This window comes from Engystomops pustulosus, chromosome 2, assembly GCF_040894005.1.
Source record: "Engystomops pustulosus chromosome 2, aEngPut4.maternal, whole genome shotgun sequence".
In the NCBI taxonomy this organism is placed as follows: domain Eukaryota; kingdom Metazoa; phylum Chordata; class Amphibia; order Anura; family Leptodactylidae; genus Engystomops; species Engystomops pustulosus.
This window is the reverse complement of record NC_092412.1, coordinates 13160955-13188930: the sequence shown is the minus strand read 5'-3', so window position 1 is coordinate 13188930 and position 27976 is coordinate 13160955. Positions and strand designations below refer to the sequence as shown.

The window sequence follows — 27976 nt, the reverse complement described above, 5'->3', positions numbered from 1 at the left end:
GTCAACATTGCGGACGATGACGTACGCCGACAGCTGGGACCAGGGCCGAAGTGGTACTAGGTTTTCACCAGAGTCTGCTGCAAAGCAGGTTGGACTGGTTCTCGTAGTACCACCAGGTCTCTGTCCGTGGTGGCGGCCAAGGCGAGGTACAGAGATGTTGAGCAGAATTGTAGTCATATCGTAACATATTACTTAAAAATCTGATTGACATGTAAATTTTATGTAATCGGTTCTGTTCTGTTTAGGCAATGATCCGTTATCCATGCGTTTTTTAGACAGAAAAAATGATGGAGGCTACAGTACTTTTTCTCCATTTGAAAAAAGTGCATGGATAACAGATCGGATGACATAAAATTTTCATTGATTTCAATGGAATTTTTACTGGTACATTAAATACCTCAATTTTTTCCTTTTTTTAACGGAAGGAACGGTAGTGTGAATTTAGCCATATAATTAGGCAAATCTCTCTCTTCAGCTGATCCATTACGTTTTGAAATGCATGTGTGAATGCACCCTAAGTGTCTCAACTCAGGGTTAGCCCCGCATCACCTTCGGTTGGGGGCGAGAACTGGTGAGGAACTGCACTGTGGCTCTATGAAGTGCCCTTAACCTGCAGAATTGATTTGTATCGCCTTGCAATGTCAAGTAACTCTCTGGTACCTTATCCAGGCTGTAAGTGACAGACCATTAATACAATATTAGATTGGGGAAAAGGGTAACAATATACAGTACAGACCAAAAGTTTGGACATACCTTCTCATTCAAAGTTTTCTGTATTTTCATGACTATACAAATTGTAGATTCACACTGAGGGCATCAAAACTATGAATTAACCACGAGGAATTATATACTAAACAAAAAGTGTGAAACAAATGAAAATCTCTTATATTCTAGGTTCTTTTTTGCTGTGATTACTGCTTTGCACACTATTGGTCTTCCATCAGTCTTGAAGGAGTTCCCACAGATGCTTAGCACTTGTAGGCCATTTTGCCTTCACTCTGCGGTCCAGCTCACCCCAAACCATCTCAATAGGGTTCAGTTCTGGTGACTGTGGAAGCCAGGTCATCTGATGTAGCCCCCCCCCCTTTATCACTCTCCTTTTTGGTAACATAGCCCTTACACAGCCTGGAGGTGTGTTTGGGGTCATTATCCTGTTGGAAAATAAATGAGTGTTACCAGCAAAGCCCCCCACACCACCTCCTCCTCCAGGCTTCACGGTGGGAACCAGTCCATTCGTTCACCTTTTCTGCGTCGCACAAAGACATGGTGGTTGGAACCAAAGATCTCAAATTTGGACTCATCAGACCAAAGCCCAGATTTATACGGGTGTAATGTCCATTTCTTGTGTTCTTTCATACTTGTTGCCACCTGCAGTAGTTTCCTAGCAGCTCTTTTACCATGTAGGCTGCCGCACAGTCTCCTCTTACCAGTTGTTGTAGAGATGTGTCTACTGCTAAAACTCTGTGCGGCAGCGACCTGCTCTCTAATCTGAGCTGCTGTTACCCTGCGACTTCTGAGGCTGGTGACTTGGATGAACTTATCCTCCACAGCAGAGGTGACTCTTATCCTCAGCAGCAGAGGTGACTCTTATCCTCCGCAGCAGAGGTGACTCTTATCCTCGGAAGCAGAGGTGACTCTTGGTCTTCCTTTCCTGGGACGCTCCTCAGTTTCTTTGTAGCAGTTTTGTCCTACATTTTGTTTATAGCCGATGACAGACTTATGCTTTTGCATAACTGGTCAATTACCTGGATGGTAGCTATATTATAAGACACTTATCCTGAATATCTGGTGTTTTAACAGTTTTCTAGGACTGGTTCTAGGGTGAGATGAGTAACTCTGGCCAGACAAACCTCTTTTGTCTAGCTTTTATAATCCATGGATGACTGTATGTTGCTGGTGTAAAAGGAAACCTCCAATACTGATTTCTTGGTTATATTTTCCAGGAGATGAAAGTACAAGAGGTCCCCATGGACGTCCCCCCTCATCTCCTTGTGGTGAAGTAGAAAATAATCAGTCACATCTTTCCACAGAGGAGGGAAATCATGGAGATAAGAGGCAGTTTTCATGTCCGATATGTGAGAAGTGTTTTATTAGGAGATCAAGTCTATTTAACCCCTTAAGGACGGAGGGTTTTTCGCCTCATTTCTCGCTCTCCAACTTCAAAAATCCATAACTTTTTCATTTTTCCGTGTACAGACCTGTGTGAGGGCTTATTTTGTGCGTAACAAATTTTACTTTCCCGTAATGATATTTATTTTAACATGCCATGTACTGCAAAGCTGAAAAAAAATTCCAAATGTGGAAAAATTGAAAAAAAACCGCACGTGCGTCACGTTCTTGTGGGCTCAGTTTTTACGACTTTCACTCTTCGCTCCAAATAACACGCCTACTTTATTCTTTGGTTCGGTGCGATCGCGGTGATACCAAATTTATACAGGTTTTATTGTGTTTTAATACATTTTCAAAAATTAAACGAATGTGTACAAAAAAGAAAAAAATTTTTTTGCCATCTTCTGACGCTAATAACTTTTTCATACTTTGGCGCACGGAGATGTGTGAGGGGTCATTTTTTGCGAAATGAGGCGACGTTTTCATTGCTACCATTTTGAGGTCTGTGCGACATTTTGATCATTTTTTATTTCATTTTTTATGTTATGTAAAAAGGTGTAAAAGTCGCATTTCGGACATTTGGGCGCCATTTCCCGCCTCGGAGGTCACCGCCGGCCGTAACCGTTTTTATATTTTGATAGATCGGGCATTTTGGGACGCGGCGATACCTAATATGTCTGTGATTTTTACTGTTTGTTATGTTTTATATCCGTTCTAGGGAAAGGGGGGTGATTTGAACTTTTAATATTTTATTAATTTTTTTTATTTTTTAAACTTTTTTTTTTCTTTTTTTTTTCACTATCTTTTAGACCATCTAGGGTACATTAACCCTAGATAGTCAGATCGCTGCTACCATATACTGCAATACTTCTGTATTGCAATATATGGCATTTTTGCAGCACATTCATTACAATGAGCCACTGGCTCATTGTAACGAATATGCAGCTGCCAGATAGCCTCGTGTCAAAAGAAGACACGAGGCTACCATAGCAACTGATCGCCGCCCCCCGATGACGTTCGGGGGCGTGGCGATCGAAAAAAAGATGGCGGCGCCCACGCGCCGCCGTCTTTTAAACGCCGCCGGCGACTTTGCCGGCGGCGTTTAGGGGGTTAATAGCCGCGATCGGTGCAAGCACCGACCGCGGTTATTAGCGGTGGGGGTTTTGTGCAAAATGCAAAAACCCCCACCTTTGTATGAAGAGGACTCAGCCCGTGAGCCCTCTTCATACATCCCTTATACCTCTGCGCCGTAGAGCTACGGCGCAGAGCGTTAAGGGGTTAAACATTTGAAAACTCACCCAGGAGAGAAGCCGTTCACATGTACTGAATGTGGAAGATGTTTTAATGAGAAATCAGATTTTAATAGACATCAGAGAACTCACACAGGAGAGAAGCCATTTTCATGTACTGAATGTGGAAAATGTTTTAAACTGAAATCAAATCTTACTATGCATGAGAGAATTCACATTGGAGAGAAACCATTTTCATGTAGTGACTGTGGAAAATGTTTTATCAAGAAATCAGATGTTCAGAGACATCAAAGAACTCACACAGGAGAAAAACCATTTTCATGTACAGAATGTGAAAAATGTTTTAGTGAGAAATGGCTTCTTGTTCAACATCAGAGAATTCACACGGGGGAGAAACCATTTCCATGTACTGAATGTAGAAAATGTTTTAGTCAGTTATCGGGTCTTATTCAACATCAGAAAATCCACACAGGGGAGAAGCCATTTTCATGTACTGAGTGTGGAAAATGTTTTACCCACAAATCATATCTTGTTGAACACCAGAGAACTCACACGGGAGAGAAGCCATTTTCATGTCCTGATTGTGGGAAATGTTATACCACAAAATCATATCTTGCTGTACATCGGAGAATTCACACAAGAGAAAGGCCGTTATCATAGAAAAGAAAAAAGCCAGAAACACACCTCAGTAGTTCACTGGAATCTTGATATTATATTCACCTCAGCAACGTTTCGACTACGGTCTTTTTCAAGTGCGCTATCATACTAAGACACGTAAACAGTGCACATGTGTATCATTGTTTAAAGGCGTAGTATACGAGTCAAATGCAACATGACTGAGTAACTGGATTTTATAGTACTTTATAAATAAAAAATACATATATAATAAATGCGGATACATTAAATGCCTTTAAAAATACTTCATCAAAACAAGAACAGGGAATTGAATGTGTCCTAAGGATGTTTCTGTGTGTAGCCAGGTTACTAAACAATCAGATGCTCAAAGTGCCTAGTACACGATTAAATATCCCTGGTGAGAGCGGGGCTATTTGGGAAGTAGTAGTGCGTACATAACTGGACTATTCGTATCATCCAAGCCAGAAGACAACCAGGACTGGTAGGTAATCTAATCAAGTGAAAATTACTAGTATTTATCTGATAAATTCCAGACAAAGAGAGTGGGGTTCAAAAATTGCCCCAGGTGGGCACCACTTCCTTTTCCACAGCGGAGGGTAGTACCCAGACTTACATAGATATGGATGAACTTCGGTAGCGGCGGTGCTCAGCCCAATGTAGGAAAGAATGGCAATTCAACAAATGAAGGAATGGAATAGGCTGCACTCACCATCCACATGTCTAGGTGCAGAGAGGATAAACCCAGGCAGTTTACATGGCGACTGGCCATTTCACGTTAAACATGCTTCATCTAGCCATCCATGTGTAACACGTAACGGCCCGTCACTATGTAAACTGCCTGGTTTTATTTATGAATAGAAGGGGGAAAAGTGAGTTTTTGTGGGGAAGATTCAGATTTTAGCTTTCAGGTGTCATCATGTCATGTTTGGAGAACCTCTGAGGTACCAGAAACCCATTCCCCCCCGGAGAACGACTCCATGTTGTAAGCATTTTATCATGGGGTATAGGGGGCATTTTAACCACTTTCCGTCAATGGACTTTTTAGCTTTTAAGTTTCTATTTTTCGGTCCCCACCTTCAAAAATCCATAACTTTTTTTTACTTTTCCGTGTACAGAGCTGAATAAGGGTTGGTTTTCTGTGTAACACATAGCACTTCCTAGTCACGGTATTTTACATTCCGGGCCGTGTCCTGGGAAGTGAGAGAAAATTCCAAATGCAGTAAAATTGACAAGAAAAAGCATTTGTATCATATTCTTGTGAGCTTAGGTTTTTTTCAGCTTTCACTGAATGCACCAAATGTCATATGCAACTTATCCTTTGTTTCAATAGGATCATGCGGATTACCAAATTATATAGGTTTTAATTTATTTTGATAAATTTAACAAATTTAAAACCTTTTTCAACAAACAATAAAATCTTCATTTCACCGTATTCTGACACTTATAATTTTTTCATACTTTGGACTACGGAGCTGTGTAAGGTGACATTTTTTGCGGGACTTGATGGAATTTTCAATACTACCATTGTAGGGACTGTACAAACCTTTCATCATTTTTTATAAAAGATTTTATGTGTTGGAAATTGCAATTTTAACATCTGAGCACATTTTTTAAAATTACGGGTTTAACCACTGGGAATAAGCGTATTCTTTTTTTTATAGACTGGGTGTTTTGGGACTTGGGTGCAGTGAAAACTAATGTGTTGTGATTTTTTTAATGCTTTTTAAAAAATTATTTATTTTTTTATGTATTGGGGGCTATTGGGGAATTTGAATTAATTTTATTTTCTTTTTTTAGTGTTTTTTCCACTTTTAACCCCTTAAGGACGCAGGGTTTTTTCGCTCATTCCTCACTCTCCACATTCAAAAATCCATAACTTTTTCATTTTTCCGTGTACAGAGCTGTGCGAGGGCTTATTTTGTGCGTAACAAATTTTACTTTCCCATGATGTTATTTATTATTCCATGCCGTGTACTGGGAAGCTGGAAAAAAATTCCAAATGTGGAAAAATTGAAAAAAAAAACGCATGTGCGTCACGTTATTGTGGGCTCATTTTTTTTACGACTTTCACTCTTCGCTCCAAATAACACCTCAGCTTTATTCTTTTGTTCGGTACGATCACGGTGATACCAAATTTATATATGTCTTATGGTGTTTTAACACATTTTAAAAATTAAACGAATGTGGACTAAAAAAGGAAAAAAAGATTTCACCATCTTCTGACGCTAATAACTTTTTCATACTTTGGTGCACGGAGCTGTGTGAGGGGTCATTGTTTGCGAAATGAGCCGATGTTTTCATCACTACCATTTTGAGGACTGTGAGACATTTTGATCACTTTTCAGTACATTTTTTACGTCATGTAAAAAGGTGTAAAAGTTGCATTTCGGACCATTTCCCGTCTCGGAGGTCACCGCTGGCAGTAACCGTTTTTATATTTTGATAGATCTGGCATTTTGGGATGCAGCGGTGACTAATGTGTTTGATTTTTACTGTTTACTATATTTTATATGAGTTCTAGGGAAAGGGGGGTGATTTGAATATTTAATATTTTATACATTTTTTAAACTTTTTTTTTTATTTTTTCACTATTTCTTAGACCCTCTAGGGTACATTAACCCTAGATGGTCCGATCGTTCCTACCATATACTGCAATACAACTATATCTCAGTATATGGCATTTCTGTACACTATACATTACAATGAGCCACTGTAATGAATAGGCAGAATCCCTTCAGCCTTGGGTCAAACGAAGACCCGAAGCTGTAATGGCAACAGATCACCGTCCCCTGATGACGGTCGAGAGAGCGAGGGGTCGATGTCGCCCATGCGCCACCATGCTTTCAGTGCCGCCGGCAAAGGGGTTAAAGAGGGGCTGAGGATGGCTGACCTCACACCAGGGCGTTCTGTAATGACCCGGAGCGCATTACTAAATTGTTATAATTAATGACATGTAGTGTATGAATAGGTAATGCAATTGTCATAACAAATGTCATGATTTCCCCTAGTCATTGTTTACCATTGCTACAGGCTGATTGAGATGGGACCCTGGCACCTGGGAAGCTATAGAGGAGAGAGACCCCGGCACCCGGGGAGCCATAGAGGGGAGAGACCCCGGCACCCGGGGAGCCATAGAGGGGAGAGACCCCGGCACCCGGGGAGCCATAGAGGGGAGAGACCCCGGCACCCGGGGAGCCATAGAGGGGAGAGACCCCGGCACCCGGGGAGCCATAGAGGGGAGAGACCCCGGCACCCGGGGAGCCATAGAGGGGAGAGACCCCGGCACCCGGGGAGCCATAGAGGGGAGAGACCCCGGCACCCGGGGAGCCATAGAGGGGAGAGACCCCGGCACCCGGGGAGCCATAGAGGGGAGAGACCCCGTCACCCGGGGAGCCATAGAGGGGAGAGACCCCGGCACCCGGGGAGCCATAGAGGGGAGAGACCCCGGCACCCGGGGAGCCATAGAGGGGAGAGACCCCGGCACCCGGGGAGCCATAGAGGGGAGAGACCCCGGCACCCGGGGAGCCATAGAGGGGAGAGACCCCGGCACCCGGGGAGCCATAGAGGGGAGAGACCCCGGCACCCGGGGAGCCATAGAGGGGAGAGACCCCGGCACCCGGGGAGCCATAGAGGAGGGAGATCCCGGCACCCGGGGAGCCATAGAGGGGAGAGATCCCGGCACCCGGGGAGCCATAGAGGGGAGAGACCCCGGCACCCGGGGAGCCATAGAGGGGAGAGACCCCGGCACCCGGGGAGCCATAGAGGGGAGAGACCCCGGCACCCGGGGAGCCATAGAGGGGAGAGACCCCGGCACCCGGGGAGCCATAGAGGAGAGAGACCCCGGCACCCGGGGAGCCATAGAGGAGAGAGACCCCGGCACCCGGGGAGCCATAGAGGAGAGAGACCCCGGCACCCGGGGAGCCATAGAGGAGAGAGACCCCGGCACCCGGGGAGCCATAGAGGGGAGAGACCCCGGCACCCGGGGAGCCATAGAGGAGAGAGACCCCGGCACCCGGGGAGCCATAGAGGGGAGAGACCCCGGCTACATCTGTGATATACCAATAACATCACGACTGGGCACAGAGGACGATTCACAAGCCACCAGCCTCCCTGTCACTAGTATAACCTCCATCATCTCCTCAGTCCTTCATTATATCACCTAACCTCTCTGGGCGGCTTGAGGCATTGCTACTGCACTAGTCCTGCCTCCTCCTGCACTGACATCATCACAGGTCATTCCTCCACTTGTCTTCTATAGACAGGTACACCCTGCTGCTCCCTGTCATCCGGAGAACCTACCCTCTCAATGACATCACACCACCATGGTCACATGACTAGTGGATATTAAGCAGGAGGCCCCGCCCCTTTACCGGCGTCACACTCTCAGGGTCACATGACTAGTGACCGGAGGCCCAGCCCCTCAGTGACATCACACTCCCAGGGTCACATGACTAGTGGACAGTGAGCAGGAGGAGGACGTGTGTGAGGAAGAGAGTGTCCTGCACTGAGGAGAGAAGAGGTAAGTGACCAGAGGAGGGACTACAACTCCCAGCATGCTCCAGGAGCTCACACACTGTATGGAGGGACTACTACTCCCAGCATGCTCTAGGAGTGCACACACTATATGGAGGGACTACTACTCCCAGCATGATCCAGGAGCACACACTATATGGAGGGACTACAACCCCCAGCATGCTTTAGGAGCACGCACACTACAACACTCCGTATGCTGCACGATTTCGCACACTATATGGAGGGAGTACAACTCCCAGCATGCTACAGGAGCACACACAGTATATGGAGGGACTACAACTCCCAGCATGCTCCAGGAGCACACTTGCTATATGGAGGGACTTCAACTCCCAGCATGCTCCAGGAACACACACACACACTATATGGAGGGACTACAACCCCCAGCATGCTCCAGGAGCACACTTGCTATATGGAGGGACTTCAACCCCCAGCATGCTCCAGGAGCTCACACACTATATGGAAGGACTACAACTCCCAGCATGCTCCAGGAGCTCACACACTATATGGAAGGACTACAACTCCCAGCATGCTCCAGGAGCATACACATTGGTGAGAAGGTCCCTTTCAAATTGTAATGTCCTCAGTGCAGGAGCTTCTACTAAGGAGACAACAGGGGGAGGAGTCAGGAATAGCTGAGGAGGAGAAGCTTCTACTGAGGAGACATCAGGGGAAGGAGCCAAGAATAGCTGAGGAGGAGGAGCTTCTACTAAGGAGACAACAGGGGGAGGAGTCAGGAATAGCTGAGGAGGAGAAGCTTCTACTGAGGAGACATCAGGGGGAGGAGTCAGGAATAGCTGTGGAGGAGGAGCTTCTACTGAGGAGACATCAGGGGGAGGAGTCAGGAATAGTTGAGGAGGAGCTTCTGCTGAGGAGACATCAGGGGGAGGAGTCAGGAATAGCTGAGGAGGAGGAGCTTCTACTGAGGAGACATCAGGGGGAGGAGTCAGGAATAGCTGAGGAGGAGGAGCTTCTACTGAGGAGACATCAGGGGGAGGAGCCAAGAATAGCTGAGGAGGAGGAGCTTCTACTGAGGAGACATCAGGGGGAGGAGCCAAGAATAGCTGAGGAGGAGGAGCTTCTACTGAGGAGACATCAGGGGGAGGAGTCAGGAATAGCTGAGGAGGAGGAGCTTCTACTGAGGAGACATCAGGGGGAGGAGCCAAGAATAGCTGAGGAGGAGAAGCTTCTACTGAGGAGACATCAGGGGGAGGAGCCAGGAATAGTTTAGGAGGAGGAGCTTCTACTAAGGAGACAGGGGGAGGAGCCAGGAATAGCTGAGGAGGAGGAGCTTCTACTGAGGAGACATCAGGGGGAGGAGCCAAGAATAGCTGAGGAGGAGGAGCTTCTACTGAGGAGCCATCAGGGGAGGAGCCAGGAATAGCTGAGGAGGAGGACCTTCTACTGAGGAGACATCAGGGGGAGGAGCCAAGAATAGCTGAGGAGGAGCAGCTTCTAATGAGGAGACATCAGGGGAGGAGCCAGGAATAGCTGAGGAGGAGGAGCTTCTACTGAGGAGACATCAGGGGAGGAGCCAGGAATAGCTGAGGAGGAGGAGCTTTTACTGAGGAGACATCAGGGGGAGGAGCCAGGAATAGTTGAGGAGGAGGATCTTCTACTGAGGAGACATCAGGGGAGGAGCCAGGAATAGCTGAGGAGGAGGAGCTTCTACTGAGAGGTAATTATGGGGAGAAAGAAGGAAAATCTAGGGAGGAGGAGCTTCTAATGAGGAGAAATCAGGGTGAGGAGCCAGGAATAGTTCAGGAGTAGTTTCTACTTGTGGCGTAAATAGAGCTCACTGGGCCCCAGGGCAAGATTCCCTTCCACCCTAAATGCAACCACCGCCATTACTACTATCCAATAATAAAATACAGATAGGCATTTTTATTGTGTGTGGGGAGGAGGGTGTAACATACTAGTGCAGCATCCCCCACCGGGGCCTAGCCTTTTCTTGGGGCCTGATGGCAGCCGGGGCCCAGAATACCGGAGTGGCTGGCGGTTGCGGCCTAGGCACGCTGTGGTCACGTTGCTTGGTATGGGAACCGGAGGACTGTCCTACAGCCTGGCAGCTCTCCAGCAGGTGGTGTGCGCAAGAAGTAATGGAGGGAGAGGCTGAGGTACTGGGTCTCCCTGGGGCAACCCCTGAGTGTCTGTAGTATGAGTCCCTGGTAGATAGATGGGGCGCCCCCTTGATGGTGACAGCCGTAGCAGGGACCAGACGGAGGCAACATTGTGCATAAATAACTTACAGTTCTTTATTCGAACCAATAGCAGGCAACGGCCTAAACGAGTCCGTACAAATGGTCGGGTTACTGGGAGTGATCTTGAAGAGTGAACCTCAGGAATTGGGATGTAGCTGTGTCTAATGCTGGAAGCTGCAGCTTTGTCCTGGGTCTTCTGTGTGAGCTCACTAGAGGTGTGAGGCACACGCTGTCTCTGGTCACTCAGGGTAGAGTTGATAAGCTGAGGCCTGTAGCAAGAGCGTGTACTCTGAGGTGATGCTCCTCAGGAGCTGGGTTCCAAGACTCACTTGCAGGAGAGCTTGCTGGAAAGAGACCTTGTCACTTCCTGTCCAGGGGTTTTGTAACTCCCTGGTCAGGTGGTCTCACTCTCCAATCGCACTCCAGTTTACAGATTGGAACATCATTGGATAACAATAGCAAATACAATTAACCCTTGCCTATCCAGGCAGTATCTACCGCTGCATATTACCTATTGGTGTGCTGAATGGTACAAGGGGCTTATTCGTAACCACTCCTCTGCCATGTGCATTGGCAGGGGTGTTGCATACCCTCGGGGCAATTGAAAGAGCCACCCACAGCTCGGCTATGGACCAAATGGGATAAGAAAACTAATGCTGACCAGCAGCGGATGGTTTCCAGAGGGTCCAGGTGTATTACAGCCGGTAGGGGTGTAGATGGTATAGGTTGCACTTTCAAGGAAGTGCTGGCTACGTGCAGGTAGGGGACAAACCGCCCATGGTTCTGGAGACAGGCACCTGGGTTGGTGTTGGACTGGATACACAAAATACATACATATATACATACATACCATAGTTGGTAGCTAATGCCCTTAAACCAACTTTATGGTAGGGAAAGGTGTGGTGTCATGTCCTGTAATCCTTGCACCAAGGCCTGACTATTTGTTCGAAAACTCTTCTTCCTTGGCGAAAAATAGTAATACATTTAGGTACATACAATACATACAGTACAGTTTTAAATGCCGTCTGACGTTCTTACCCTGTGTATATGACATCTAGGTGCTTCTAAGTGAACACCCCAGTCCTCTAAGGACCCACAGTTTACAGAGGCCACACAATGACTGAGCTCAGATTCTAGGTGTAAGCCTGCGGTCAGGATTTACATACAAAAGATGGTCCAACACAGTCATACTACAATCCTGCAAAGCCTATGAAAATGTAAACTGCAAGCTGACTGACAATAAATGACAGGTGTACAAACATTTGAACGCACATTGGCTTTAGCAGCCCACTGGGTAAATTACTTGAACGTTGCAAACGTTACTGAAACTGACTACTCATGGTAGATATTGCAAACAACATTCCTGAAAATGAAAAAACATTCAGTGCAAAACATCACAATAGCAACTTTTCCTCTATGGCAGTTGGCTATAAGTCTCTCAGAAGGCTCTAAGGCAAAGTCCATATTCTGGGCACAGCCCTTAATGCAGGGAAAAGTGCATTCAAAGGGTCTCCTCTAGATGCGGAGGGACAGAATCCTTTGTGGATGGTGGCTCTGCGTCAGCAGAGGTTGGTGCTAACATAGCATATATGGAATACAGTTCAAGGAAAGTCTCTTGACTTGTAATAAATAGGGAGAAGAGTCTCAGGAAAGTCTCTGGCTCTATGAGGGCTATGGGGGCTCAGCCCAACTGGGAGTAGCAGAAAAAAGTCATAGATACAATATATATACAATAGAGAAAAGTTTACCTGTTAAGGGATACAGCCCATCAGGGTCTACTCTGTATCAGAGTGGTCTGAAATAGCAGTGAGTATCTCAGGATCTGTGAAGCGGCTTCCGACCTTTGTGCTGGGACAGCTGGTATTCCTGCAGATACGCAGGAGGTTTCCCTTTTGTATTTCTCTGAGATCTTCTGAGCTCCTGTTGGGAGAAAATTACCATTTCCTCCTCGTCATCGTCTCCGAAATCAGGCACTGGAGTAGGAATCGCAGGCGCCTCAGAGGCGACGGGGGCAACAGGTTCTGGGACAGGGCCATCCTCCGCAGGCAGCAGAATTGGGGACTGCGGCGGGGAGGGTGACCTTTCCGAGTAACTCTCACTGGGGTAGAGACAACCACACAGAATTGAGGCACAGTCACAAGTTCAAGAAAACTGGGAGTGGATGAACACAAAGGGGCTCTTGGACTGGGAGTTGTGGTCAGAGGACTTGACACAGGAGCAAAGGATCGTAGAATCTCTTCAGCCGATTCCTGTGTACCCAGAGTGGTAGACTGTCTGCTCTTGAAATCTCGTAGACTTAAGGGGAGAGGCTGTCCCTAACTAGGTATGGCTCACACTCCCAACGCCCATCTAACTTACTGGTGGGATGGTTGTTTCACAGCCACACTCGTTCTCCGGGGGCAAGAGGCTCAGCACAGGCATTCCGGTCAAAGTCTCTTTTTTGTTTGTTTCGGGCTTCCTCCACCCGAAGGTCCACAATTTTTCTGGCATCCGACAGGCGCCTCTGGTGTTCTTGAACCCAATCAGTCTGGGGTAGTGGAGATTGCGAATCAGGGGATTCCATGTCTATGGCCATATCAGCAGGGAGATGGCCATAACTTCCGAACATCAGGTAGTAGGGAGTGTATCCTGTGGAGCAATGGGTGGTGTTCTTGTACAGGTACACTAACTCCGGTAGTAGTTTCGGCCAGTCAACCCTTTTCGCACTGGTCAGGGTCTTCAGCATATTGATGAGGGCCTGGTTCATCTTCTCGCAGAGTTCATTGCCCTGCGGATGGTAGACTGTGGTTCTCAGCTTTTTGCAGCCGTAAAGGTTACACAACTCCTGGAACACTTGCGACTCAAATGCAGTTCCCTGATCCATAAGGATTTTATCCGGACAGCCATAGGGGAGGATGAAACTCTTCCACAGGGCTGCTGCGGTGGTCCTTGCGGACAAGTCTCTGACTGGTACGGTGACCACAAATTTAGTATAGTGGTCTATGATGGTCATGGCGTATGTGTGACCAGACCTGCTGGGCTCCAACTTCACGTGATCCAGAGCCAGGATCTCCAGAGGACTTTGGCTCACAATGGGATGTAGAGGGGCCCTTTGTGTCCCTCTCCTCGAGTGATGACGCAGGATAGACATTCCCGGCACCAGGCCTCGATGTCGGGCTTCATGTTCACCCAGTAGAAGCACTTCCGGAGGGTAGCTTCAGTCTTCTGAGTGCCAAAGTGTCTGGACCGGTCGTGGTACATATCCAGCACTATCTTGGCGTCCCTCCAGGGGATCACAATCTGGTACAGCCGGTCATAGGTAATAGGATCCAGAGTTCTGCTTTTCAGCAGGCCCTGATACATACTTAAGAGTCCTCCTCTGGCTCCACAATTGGGACAATTCCCCGTCGTCTCTTCTCCGACAAATCCGTTCAGTCACTCGCCCACTAGAGAGAGAGTCCATCATTTCTCCTATGGTTGCTGCTATCAGCCTGCAGGCTCATCCAGAGGTCTTTCCCTGCAGGTGGCGCAGACTCTTCTGGCGGGGTAGCTTGTACTGCTTCTGAGGGTAAGGAGTAAACTCTTGGCGCACAAACCGGGCATAGAACGCCGGCATCTCCCCATCTTCCCACTGAGCATCCGTGGAGGGTCCCTCCCACTGGTCAGCGAGTCTGGACAGAGCATCAGCATTGTCATTGGTCTTGCCAGCCCGGTACTTGATAGTAAAATTGAAGTTCGCTAATCTGGAAGCCCATCGCTGCTCCAAGCCGGGCGGTGTTCAGATGCGCCAACGGATTGTTTTCTGTGTAGATAGTGAAGAAGGAAGCAGCTAGGTAGTCTTTGAACTTTTCAGTCACAGCCCAGACTAATGCCAGAAACTCCAACTTGAATGAGCTGTAATTCTGGTCATTCTGTTCCGGTTCTCGGAGGGAACGGCTGGCGTAGGCTATGACCCTTTCAGCATCTGTGTAGAGTATGAAGGGCAGATTGTAATCTGGGTATCCTAACACCGGAAGCTCAGTCAGCCTTTGCTTCAGCATTTGGAAGGCTGCTTCTCGTTCCGCTGTCCATTCAAAGGCCACTCGGGATCATTGGCCCTCTTTCTGCGGTCCCCTTAGGAGTTCTTGTAGGGGGACTGCCAGCTGGGAAAACTTTGGGATAAATCCCCTGTAGTAGCTGGCAAATCCCAGGAAGCTTTTGATGTCCCGAATAGTAGATGCGTGCCTGGGGCATTGCATAGGTGAAAAGGCATGTTGTTGAACTCGAAACAAGCCCATTGGGGTGGTGAAAGCCGTCTTCTCCCTATCTTCAGGCGCCATGGCCACAGTAGCCACTGGTCAGATCCAGAGTAGAGAAGTATGCAGCTGACCCCAGGGCTGCGAGGGATTCCTCGATTCGAGGCAGCGGAGGTTAAGAAGCTGGTGCACGAGATGAAGACAGCCAATGTTATACGGGAGTGTCACAGCCCATGGGCTTCCCCGCTGGTCCTTATGAAAAAGGATGGAACCCTTCGCTTCTGTGTTGACTATAGGAAGATCAACAATATCATCCACAAGGATGCCTTGTGGATGATATTGTTGACGACGACATGACGACGTCTAGGACACCTTGTACTTGGTCTGCAGGAGTAATATCATCATCTCCAATATTGAGCTCAAGCCACCAGGATTGCTCGGCTGGCTCACCCTCAGCACTTTGTTTCATGGTGGACGCTGAAAAGAGTGGCTACGTCTTGGTATCTTCTCAGATCCACTGGGGAGTCTCCCACATAAAGCAGTGTGATGGGTACTTGTCCTCGAGATACTGTAACTAGGCTCCTGGCTGCCAGAACGGGCAGGTCTTCATCAGCTGGTAGGGGTTCTACCATGGCCTGGTAGTCTTGACCTTGAGCGCCCATGCAGGCTTGACACCATACTAACCTCTCAGTCCCAGGTTGAAGGCGGACAGGTTGTGGATCTTTGATCTGGACTCTGCAGATTTCTCTATTGGGGCCAGCAAATTTCTGCTGTGCCGCTAGGATTTGCATGGTCTCCTGAATTACCTTCCGAGAATCACTGGGCACTGTTGGCAGGGAGTCGTGGAGAGCCTTCAGCACTTCAGGATAGCAGTTGCGGAGGACATTGGTACCCAGTAACAGGGAGAAGTTACCGTCTTCGGGCAGTCGTGTCACCAATATGCCCTGTCTGGTTAACTCTGTGTCTCCAATGGTTAGTGTGGGTTCCCAGTAGCCGCGGATGGGTGCAGTCTTCCCACTGGTAGCGATAATGTTCAAATAAACCTACGGAGGCTGTGTCAAGGATGCTCCTCTTCGGCATCTCTCAAAGGTGGCACTGCGGAGGGTGGTCACTTGAGAGCCGGTATCAACTAAGGCCGGTAGATGATGGTCACATGAACCATGGGGCGAGTCCCCACGAACCTGGGCATCCAGTTGGAATCTTGGGGACTTCCCTTGGGTTCCCGTAGCTCCAAGAGTTTGTCGTTTAACTGAAACGACATCCCTCCTCTTCATGCCCATACTTACTGCAGTAGCTGCATCGAAGTCTTGGTTCTTTCTGACTCCAGGTGTGCAGGGATTTGGCCATTCTCGGCGCTGTTTGGCAGAGGAGTCACGGGGAGTAACTGGCTGTAAAGAGTTGTCTGGAGGCTTCTTCCTTTTGGAGGGAGCAGTTACCTCCAGCTGGGTCAGTCGTTCAAGCATTTTGCTTATGGTATCTGCCAGGGTGGTGACTTGCTCTGCTATGGCAGCGGCTTCCAAAGACACCAAAGTTGCTGGTTGCGCTGGATGAAAAGCTAGAGCATTTTCTTCCATGTTCACAGGTTCAAATTCTTTCTGTGGTCCAGCAGGCAGGGGTTCCCCCAGTATGTCTATGGCAATCTCCTTGAACTCAAAAATGCTGTCTCTTCAACATACCCAGGTCTCTTTTCTTAACTGACATTTGTGATGCCTATATAAAAGTCCATGAATGAATTGCTCCCACAGGGTTTGGTCAGAGTTTTCAGCCTCTTTGGGATCAAGGCGGACGATAGCCTTCCATGTCTCCTGTAGGGAGGGGGCAAAATCCCTGAAGGATTCGTGAGGTTTCTGTCTTTCCCCAAAGAACTTCTCCTTCATTTCAGAGACAGTACATTTTTCAAAGGTGTTGTGCAGCCTATTGAGGATTTGGACCACTTTTTGTTGCTCTTCTCGGGGCCAGGACTTGACTTCCCAGAGAGCAGGTGTCTTTAACTTCCCGATTAGAATGCCCACTTTCTGTTCTTCTGTGAGCGGATACAGAGTGAAGGTAGCTAGCATTTTGGCTCTAAATTCAGAGAGAGTGTGTGCAATTCTCCTTCGTAGTGAGGTAACCAGGGGGCCCCCAGGTAGTAGGGCACAGTCAGGGGCAAAAGGGTGGTAGCCCCGGTGACACTGGCTGCAATAGGGCTGGATAAGCTCTCTGGATGGTTTAACATTCCCTGAGGAGGCACAGGGCCTGAAACCCTGCACTGCCCTGACAGAGGGCACCACTTTTCTTTCGGGGTTTCATTAACATGGGACGTGTCGAACTGCATCTTAAATGTGGCGCCGGGTTCGGCTCCAGACACCTGTTCAGTGCAGAAATTAGTGACGCATGAACAAAACGATCACGTGCGACACAAATATGGCACGGACACTTCTTACATACCTGTGCAAGCCGTTTGCATGTTCTTTTCAGTATAAAGTCTTACAGAAAACTGGTGCAAGGTCCATCCAAAATGTGCCCCAATGTCTTTCCATCAAATTTCTGTACCGTCATCGATGCTGCACCCACCGGGAGTAATACGGGGGGCTGTGCGGGAAGGCTGCTAGTTGCTTCAGGAATATCTAGGCTGTTTGTGATGCCAAATGTTGACCTTGGTTTACAAATAATAAGTCACAGGATGCTAGGCCTCATGTACAGGCCTGCAGCGCTGGCCAGGGAGGAAGGCCTCCCCACCACTCTCACCGCACTGTGGCCGTATGCTGTGCATGTCCGTGGCAGCCGGGAGCTATAGCTGCCGCTATTACCACTAACTCACCGCCGCCATCATGCAGACCTGTGCATGGGGACTAATCATTCCTTTTTTTAATTTCACTCTAAATGTTTACAACAACTTTGGTCAATGGACCAATAAATTTACTAGAAATGAATGAATAATTGTTTGAACAGGTAAATGTTTTGTGAAAAATGGAGGTATATCCGTCCTTTACCTCACAGGCTCAGTCTGTGTCTCTGTCAGCAGGAATCTCTATGTGGAGGAAATTATCTCCCTTATCTCTGCAGGGGTGTAAAATCTTTGTATGTTGTTCCTCAATGAGAATAAGTTATGTTGCTGAGAGGAGCAGGAGATGAGTGCAGCTCAACCCCGCCCCTCTCCATAGGAATATACACCGTATATACACACCCCCACACGTTCGTGTGAATGTAGCCTAATATGGAGAATCATCTATTCCTGCACCTAATCATATCCTGCATTTTCTATTCCTGCTATTATACAAGCTATGTAGGAATAAGTTGCAAAGTATAACACATAACACCTTCCTTCCTGTACATATTAACTGAAAATATACAAACAAAGAAACGTAACTTACATAGAACATGCAGGTACCAACAGCTTCTGCTATTAGTGAGGAGTCACACAGTCCAGCGCCATTATTCATCCCTTTAGTCCAGTGACCTCCCCTCCAGTGTCTGGAGAATCCCCATCTGTCACATCACACATGTCATGGACACAATTGCTTCATATAGAGTTTGCTCTTAGATCTTCTCATGTTTCCTCAGGTTCTATAGATACAGGACTCCCAGAGGTTTCTCCTAAAGATGATCCTTTCCATCAATGATCCACCAGGGATCCGGGAGAAGGACAGAGAGCAGATGGCGGCCAGGATCCTGGAGCTCACCCTGGAGATGATCTCCTTGATAACCGGAGAGGTGAGAGTCTCCCAGGACACGGCTCTTATCTCTATGAATAACAGCGGGAAATGACTGGAGAGGTGAAGGATTCTTAGGATCTATGTAGTGATCAGTGTCTCCCCATACACAGGATTACACAGTAGTGAAGAAGTCGTCTGGTGAGTGTGTGACCCCCCGTGTGTCAGGAGGATGGACCCAGAGCCCCATCACCGAGCCTCCACCTCATTCACTGATACATGAGCAGAAGATCCTAGAACTTACCTCCAGGATCACTGAGCTGCTGAGCGGAGAGGTGAGCGCTGCCGGGAATGCTGGGACATTGTACAATAACACAAGGGAGGTGTCTGGGTGATGACTGTGTCATTGTGGGTGTCAGGTTCCTATAAGGTGTCAGGACGTCACTGTCTATTTCTCCATGGAGGAGTGGGAGTATATAGAAGGACACAAGGACCAGTACAAGGACATCATGATGGAGGACCACCAGCCCCTCACATCACCAGGTAAGAGGAGACCTTCCTGATTATAGAGGACAGAGCAGGTGTGAGGTCACCTAGACTCCTCCATCATCTCATCATCACATATAGACAATGGGGCACATTTACTTACTCGTCCCGTTGACACTGCCGATCCGGAATGTCCGACGAGTATTCGGAGCTGCCGCAATACACTGAGATTGTGCATCCAATTTCCTGCATGTGTCGCTTCCCCCACTGAGGTCTGCCGGAGTTCACCTTCTTCTCCCCTGTGAGTGCTGATCATGTGACATAATTTGCTTTTTAAATTCCGCGGTTTGTCTGAATCAGTTGGGTTGTCCGACGTCCACCCCCCTGATTTGTGTCGCATACAATCTGATTGCGTGCGCCAAAAACTCAGGGCAATTCAGGGCAAATCTGAAAAAAATTCGGGAAACTCAACAAAAATGCGGCGTTCGGACCCTTAGTAAATGTGCCCCAATGTATTCAGTTGCTGTGTATATTTCCTATAGATGGATCCAGTCAGAGAAATCCACCAGAGAGATGTCCCAGTCCTCAATATTCTCAAAATGTTAAAGAGGAACCGGAGGAGAACATCCCACTGGATCATCAGGTAGATGGAGCTGAGATTCTTGTAAATTCTCTTTAGATTTATGTAATGAAGCTTCTACTAACCTTCTCCAGCAGCAGTGGGTGGAGGGTCTATGGGTCAATGTTGGTTGTTGTGGTAGGGCATAACTAAAAATGTTTAGTTTTATAAAAGTTGGTAGCAAATAAAACCTGTGACATGTTACTTACAGTCCAGAGCAGGAGAAGTTAATAATCTTCTCCCTGGTGTCCATGAGTCTCCACCTCAGGATCGGGTCACATCGGGTTATGCAGTAATATAACCGGAACATTGATGTTGATGAGTAAAATATTGGGATGAATGTGGATCCCGTCTCCTCCTGCAGGAGATTATTCCCCTTAGTTCCTGGTTCTGGAGGTTTCTGTCCATCACTTGGATATAAGATAATCTCTGGATACATTTCCTTGTTTTCTCAGGTCCTCCATTTTGGCGCTTTCCAGGAAAGTTGTGGTGGAAGGAGGAGCGGAGAGGAAATCCCCTCATCAGTGACAGAGGAGGGTAAGAGCCTTTCATGTATCTTGTGGGTTATTCTTCCCTTATACATTGCAGGGAGAGGTCACATCCAAGGGAGGAGATGGAGATGACTAGAGATGAGCGAACATATGAGCGAACATGTAGAGTGAGTCTACAAGAACCCAACAATACAATAGCGTTATTTATTTATTTTTTTATTTGCTTGTGGCTGGGCTTGCTGGCACTAGTAGTGCAGCTAGTACCATATTGTGAGGAATTTGCAGGGAGACTTGCGAACGTTACTTTTGGCTCTTAGTGACACACATATCCATTTCAAACAGCTAAGTGGGACAATTCATTGGGGGTTTGATTGAATTAGGCACAGTCTGACGATTTATTTATTTATTTTTTTTCAAAAGTGAAAGTGTAAGTCACAGCCCAAAATCCTTTTGTCTGCTGTCATTGGTGCAATTTCATCTAGCTTAGTCTGCCTGCTACTGTTTAGCAAGCTAGTCTCCAGAAATCCCAATCCACATTCTCTCTGCCGGTGAAGCGTACTGTACGTCACGTGTGGCATAATCTAATACGGTTTTTTGTTCACATTAGTACCGGGACATTTAGCAATCCGCATTTCAGTTTGCTTTCTGATTTCTTCTGTGTCTTTCGTTCATAATGAGGGAGCAGGGGAACGCCGCAGAGCTACACTCCCTAGCTTCATGTCTCAACTTCCTGGGACTCGTGGTAGAGCACTGTTGAGGCCACAACACGAGGGCACAGCTTATGCACGAGTATATACAGTATTTTTCAAAAGGCATAACCAGAAGGCTTTCCAGGGAAGGGTCTGTAGCGGGGGCCGTGGTTGTGACGTCGCTGCTGAGCCTCTTTATTCATATGGAAGGCACAGAGAAGGAGAGAGCAATGACTCACATTGATTCAATATTGTTGCTCTGGGATTATGGATAATTATGGTACTTCAGTGTATTGCTATGGTACACTAGAGGTTTTCCCTGCCATTTTATGCCTGTCGGGGCTGTGAAGCTAGACTCTTGGAGTTGGTGACAATTTAGTGAAGTCGGACTTAAGATAAAATGGACCAACTCTGACTACACAAACATAATAAATTTTAAAAATTTGGAAATTTCCTTTAAATCTCTGTTCTATTCCTGATCTCAGTATTTAGGGGGGACGTATATATAAGGCTGATGTATATACGTCGTGTGTATATATATATATATCTATCCCCCATAGATGGCAATGGGCGCACAGTACCGTACGTGAGCGGTACGGTGCCGCTACCATCCCGTAGCCAGGAAAAAGATAGGATATGTCCCGGAGCTGTGCACAATACATCAGTGTGGGTCTCAGTGGCTTGGAGCAGCATCCAGTAGTGCAGGTTGTGTCTTTGGCACTGTGGGGCCAGGCTGTTCGATGTTCCCCCAAATCTGGCACCAAGGGATCAGGATTTTTGCAGGGTAGGGCACCGGAGCTCCCTTGGCACACGTTTGGCCACATCACAGGTCAGGTCACGCCCCACTCTGTACAGTTCGCACAAAAGGCACAGCTATCACTCCACGTTTTTTACCCAATCAAGTGGTGTCAGTATTTTGTAATCTAAGACCATACCATGTGAATATCACTCCTCTTGATTCAGATGGTAGGTTAATTTGTTTATATTGTACCCTATATTATATAATATGTTTCCAATGGTCTAGACAATGATATATTAATGGTATATTAGACAATGGTCTAGAATGCTAAATTGGCTGTATAACCCTACAGCGCTATCTAGGATTTTGGCCCACTTTGCAGCTAGATTCCCTGGTGTGGTAGTCATGTGTATCAGAGATGTATCTAGCTTTAGAAAGGCACTCTACGGCCCCGATGCCCCTGGCTTTTGGCCATCCATAATTTATGCATGTCAGTGCTGGTAGACAGTATCGAGAATGGATTATGCCCTGGGCAACACCATGACTAATTCATGGGTACTTGATACATAATACCTACCTAGACCAGTCTCGGACCACTCCCCACTCTAACTTACTCTCAATTATTCCTCCTCTCCAGATAACCACCATAGTTGGTGCATAAAACCCTTTTGGTTAAATTGTTTTTGCTGACCAATATGATTCCTGATCAGATTAGAGAATTCTTAGCGATCAACACTCCTAAAAATATTCTCAATTGTTAAATGGGAAACCTTTAGATTTAGTGCAAATTACTGGATGCAGCATTGATAGTGAATCCCTCTGAATATAATTGAGCCAAATGGCTACAGACAGACAGACATTGGAGCTTATTTACTAAGCGTCTGCGGATTGCATTTCCGTCTGACTTCCCGCCGTTTTTCGGGATTTACGCCGCTGGGGCAGGTATTTAGAAAGGGGGTTGTGTCGTACGCGATTGGATTTTGACACAGCAGTGCCGACTTTCATGCAACAGAAATCAGGGCGGCCGTCGACTGATTCAGACTGAGCGTCGGATTTAACATTCAAATTGTCGCTAGCCATGCACTTACATGCACTGGGAAGAAGATGGTGAACTCCGGGGACCAGAGCGGGGAAGTGACACATGCAGGATATCGGACACGCGATCTTAGTGAATCGCGGCAAAGTTTATTCTCATCGGGGAACGCGCCAGGGATGGGTAAGTAAATGTGCCCCAATATCTACCATCTCTGCTTCGGGTTTCTTATATAGTCACAGCTTTGTCTTCAGCAATGTTTTTATGAACTGCCGAATCAATCGTGTAGCAAACTTTGCTTCAACGGCAAAATACTGATTAGCTTTCAAATCTTGGCCCACATTTACTAAAAACAGTGCAAAAAAAACTGAGCTTCATTGCACCCAGCAAGACTTGTCTGACTTTTTACTATAACTTTCCCTGCTGAAGAAGAATCTCCTAGCGAGATCCTAGACTCTCCGTTGACCTTGGAGGAATTGACAGAAGCAAAGAAAGACATGGCAATAGGGAAGTTCTCTGGCTCTGACGGTATTCCGGTGCCGGTATATGTTCAGTACCAGAACCTGTTACTCCCTGTGCTACTGAACTGCTATAATGCTGCTTTTAGGGAGTGGCAATTACCTGCATCCTTCTAAAACTTGGAATAACATTCGACTCCAACCGGAAATAGCAAGGTACATTTACTTACCCGTCCGTTGGAGTTCACAGTGCAAAGTGCAACGATTGACGATCATGCACTCTGCCGCGATTCACTAAGATAGTGCGCCCAATATCCTAAATGTGCTGCTTTCCCGCTCAGGTCCAACGGAGTTCACCTTCTTCTTACTGACACAATTTGAAAGTTAAATCCTGCACTCAGTCCAAATCAGTTGGATTGTCCAACGGCCAAGCTCCCCGATTTCTGTTGCATGAAACCTGCGCCTCAATCCGATCCCATGAGGGATGTTGGAGACATGAGGCGAGGGAGGGCTCGCAATCTATGGAGACATGAGGGATGTTGGAGACATGAAGGGATGGAGGGCTTGCAATCTATGGAGACATGAGGCGAGGAAGGGCTCGCAATCTATGGAGACATGAGGGATGTTGGAGACATGAGGCGAGGGAGGGCTCGCAATCTATGGAGACATGAGGGATGTTGGAGACATGAGGCGAGGGAGGGCTCGCAATCTATGGAGACATGAGGGATGTTGGAGACATGAGGCGAGGGAGGGCTCGCAATCTATGGAGACATGAGGGATGTTGGAGACATGAGGCGAGGGAGGGCTCGCAATCTATAGAGACATGAGGGATGTTGGAGACATGAGGCGAGGGAGGGCTCGCAATCTATGGAGACATGAGGGATGTTGGAGACATGAGGCGAGGAAGGGCTCGCAATCTATGGAGACATGAGGGATGTTGGAGACATGAGGCGAGGGAGGGCTCGCAATCTATGGAGACATGAGGGATGTTGGAGACATGAGGCGAGGGAGGGCTCGCAATCTATGGAGACATGAGGGATGTTGGAGACATGAGGCGAGGGAGGGCTCGCAATCTATAGAGACATGAGGGATGTTGGAGACATGAGGCGAGGGAGGGCTCGCAATCTATGGAGACATGAGGGATGTTGGAGACATGAGGCGAGGAAGGGCTCGCAATCTATGGAGACATGAGGGATGTTGGAGACATGAGGCGAGGGAGGGCTCGCAATCTATGGAGACATGAGGGATGTTGGAGACATGAGGTGAGGGAGGGCTCACAATCTATGGAGACATGAGGGATGTTGGAGACATTAGGCGAGGGAGGGCTCGCAATCTATAGAGACATGAGGGATGTTGGAGACATGAGGCGAGGGAGGGCTCGCAATCTATGGAGACATGAGGGATGTTGGAGACATGAGGCGAGGGAGGGCTCGCAATCTATGGAGACATGAGGGATGTTGGAGACATGAGGCGAGGGAGGGCTCGCAATCTATGGAGACATGAGGGATGTGGGAGACATGAGGCGAGGGAGGGCTCGCAATCTATGGAGACATGAGGGATGTTGGAGACATGAGGCGAGGTGAGGGAGCCAAGCAGTGCAGTAATTGCATATTATGATATAGTGATCCTAAACAGATGGGTTTTCATGTTACGTTTGGAAGGTGGATGATCGTCTGACATATTTGGTAGAGATTTCCAGAGTATGCAGGAAGCACTGGAGAAGTACAGGAGACTGTTGTTAGAAGAGCGGTGACTCGTCACTTTACTACTTGTAACTGGGAAAAGGAAACCTCCAATACTGATTTCTTGGTTATATTTTCCAGGCGACGAAGGTACAAGAGGTTCCCATGGACGTCCCCCCTCATCTCCTTGTGGTGAAGTAGAAGAGAATCGGTCACATTTTTCCATGGAGGAGGGAAATCATGGAAATGAAAGGCAGTTTTTATGTATAATATGTAAGAAGCGTTTTACCAGGAAATCAAGTCTTTTTAAACATTTAAAAACTCACCCAGGAGAGAAGCCGTTCATATGTACTGAATGTGGAATATGTTTTAATGAAGAATCAGATTTTCAAAGACATCAAAGCACTCACACAGGAGAGAAGCCATATTCATGTACTGAATGTAGAAAATGTTTTAGTCAGTTATCGGGTCTTATTCAACATCAAAAAACCCACACAGGGGAGAAGCCATTTTCATGTTCTGACTGTGGAAAATGTTTTACTCACAAATCGTATCTTGTTAGACATCAGAGAATTCACACGGGGGAGAAGCCATTTTCATGTCCTGAATGTGGAAAATGTTTTAACCTGAAATCAAATCTTGTTATACATCAGAGAATTCACACAGGGGAGAGGCCATTTTCATGTCCTGAATGTAGAAAATGTTTTTCCACAAAATCATATCTGGTTATACATCGGAGAATTCACATAGGACAGAAGCCGTTCTCATAGAAAAGGAAAAAGCCAGCAGCATGCCACAGTAATTCAGTGAATTCTTGATATTTTATTCATTATAGTATGATAGCGATGTTTCAAGCATGTAAAAGCACATACACAATTCAGATATACTCCCCCTGTAATAAGTGGATTGTTCCTGCTATCTGCCCTATCCTGGCATTACCTTTTAAAGATTTAGCGTCCATACTTAAATCATTGTCACTGGAGAAGTATGGATTTATCTTACTGTACCTTACCTCCCTACACACATCACTTCGCTAATTCAATTAATTTTAATGAAATCAAAGTCATTCCTGTGCCCTGACAGCTCCTGCTACACTTAAAGTTTCCATAGAAACGACCTGTTTACTGTCTCTGCTCTCCGGTCGGGCATGTGCAGTCAGCTCCTTGTTCCCTGCTGATGGGATGTGGCTGCACGTTCTTCTGTATGAAGAAGCTGTGCTGACCAGGGGGATTGTGGGACTTGTAGTCTTCTGGCAGAGTGGGGGCAGCCATACTGGAGTGATGCAGCAGTGAGCTGTGAAGTGACAAGTGGATGAAAACAAAGTATACAGCCCAGGGTGGTGAGGTAAGGGTGTGTAACCATAATATATGCAAAACAACTGGTCAGTTAAAAAAAAAAAAAAAAGTACATATAGTGGCCGGAGAACCCCTATTTTGGGTTAAATAGATGTACATACACACTATTACATCCTAAACTCACATATTTCCTAATCTGCAAAGACACGACATGACTACATTACTAATTAAATTAGTATATACAGGCAGTCCCCGGTTTACTTACTTATAAACTCAACTTAAGAACACACCTATGGAATCTATGTTGTAAGGCAAAACCGTATATTTTATAATTGTAGCTCCAGACAAAAAAAATTTTTGCCCCAGTGACAATTGGAGTTTCCAAATTTTGCTGTAATGGGACCAGGGATTGTCAATAAGGCTTCATGACAGATACTTTACAGCTGATCATTGCAGTCTTGGGCTATAGTGACGTCCAGAGAGGTCACCAGAGGTCACAGTGCAAGTCGGAAGTCATTTAGTAGGGGACCGTCTGTATCTCAAAATACTATCACAATAATACCCACAAGCCCCTGTGACTCCACCCCATTCTCCGGCCGTCTTGATGCTTCATCTCCAATCAGCTTGTGGTAATAAGATATTGGCATCGTTGGTGTAGTAGTCCACCTCTTTCATAGGATGGTGCTTTTGTATTTTGGATAGGCAATCATTTGCCCGATCTTTGTCAGAAATGGTTTGTTGATATCCTGGGGAGATATTTATTGTCCACTTAAAGCAACACCAATTCCCTTAGGAAAAGGGCCTGGGCACCTAGGTCTGTCTCTCAATAACTTGCTTTATCATTGCGAGTTTATGGTTATTGTCCTCCTGAAATAATATCAGTTTCTATAAGTACAGGGCATTGACACCCCCGGTCTTTGTCCCACTGGGGTGGTCAATCCCCTCTAGAGGTTTATATATGCATTGCCCTCTTGAAATGACCTGTTTCTTGAGAAAGAACACCTCCAAAATGACAGGGAAGGTTCACCTGGTAACAAGATCTTTGATCATGTATTGTCCACATACACTGTGGACATCATAACAACCCCTTAAACAATGTCCTCACTCCTACATAAGTGCAATGCAACATGATTAAAGAAAACCTACCATCAGTAATACATCTATTAAGGTAGATCTAATTGTAGGTTACTAGTAATGTGCTAAGCCCCAATCTATCTTTAGCTAATCCTAGAATACTTTCATATGTAAACTTCACTTTATATACCTAGTATGCTAATTTTCAGCTACTAGGTCAGTGGAGTAGCCTCTCTGGGCAGTGGGAGCCGAGGCTACACCCCATTAGCCCCTGCGATCCCTTCTCCCTGTGCATAGGTCTATGTATTGATAGAGCTTGAGTGTATGTTAATAGGTGCTACGGCATGGGCTATGTTTTATCTATATTTCTTTCTGTAAGTTGTACCAGTGATTGCTTGTAAACATGACTATGACACTATGACTATGGCTTTTATTGTATATAACTGCTTTGTCATTGACTATGCTTTATCTATATTATTTTATAGATTTTTTTTTTAATGTAAGATGTACCAGTAATTGTTTTTAAAATGAACTATTGCACTCACCGGGGATTGGCAGGGGAAGGGGGTTATACATTTTTTGTATTGTGTATAAAATTTAAAATGTTTAATAAAAATTGGTTTGATTACAAAAATGTCTAGATCCTGTGTAATAAACACATAAGACTATTGGTAGAATTACAAGTTGTTTACAGCAATACTATAGAATCAGAGTATCAGTAGCCTTTTCTATACATTTTGTTAAAGACTATATCATTGTTATATAGAGGCTTTTCTTTCTTCCTTAATAATCTGGACTGTATGCAACCAAAAATAAACATAAACAATGGTGAAATCTG

General features: G+C 46.5%; 2 protein-coding genes across 5 annotated transcripts in view; one reads left to right on the top strand and one right to left on the bottom strand.

Moving 5' to 3' along the window:
• The window catches only part of LOC140119790 (uncharacterized), an 822703-nt gene that overhangs the window by 380856 nt on the left and 413871 nt on the right, over positions 1–27976 (bottom strand). The gene's annotated exons all lie outside the window — the stretch shown is intronic.
• LOC140116960 (uncharacterized) lies at positions 17–27976 on the top strand. Its single transcript, XM_072133389.1, has 10 exons — positions 17–53; positions 3385–4009; positions 4340–4392; positions 13483–13721; positions 18493–18633; positions 18746–18907; positions 18992–19115; positions 19601–19701; positions 20133–20214; positions 24911–27976. Exons 1-10 carry the CDS (start codon positions 17–19, stop codon positions 25537–25539), a joined length of 2193 nt encoding a protein of 730 aa, XP_071989490.1. The 3' UTR covers positions 25540–27976.

Excerpts from the sequence above, each read along its gene's own strand:
- LOC140116960 (XM_072133389.1), top strand. The coding sequence starts at position 17 with ATGACGTACGCCGACAGCTGGGACCAGGGCCGAAGTG. Across the intron at positions 4,010-4,339 it reads ATTCACACAAGAGAAAGGCC|GTTACTAAACAATCAGATGC; the intron begins GTTATCATAGAA and ends GTGTGTAGCCAG. Across the intron at positions 18,634-18,745 it reads TCTCCTTGATAACCGGAGAG|GATTACACAGTAGTGAAGAA; the intron begins GTGAGAGTCTCC and ends CCCCATACACAG.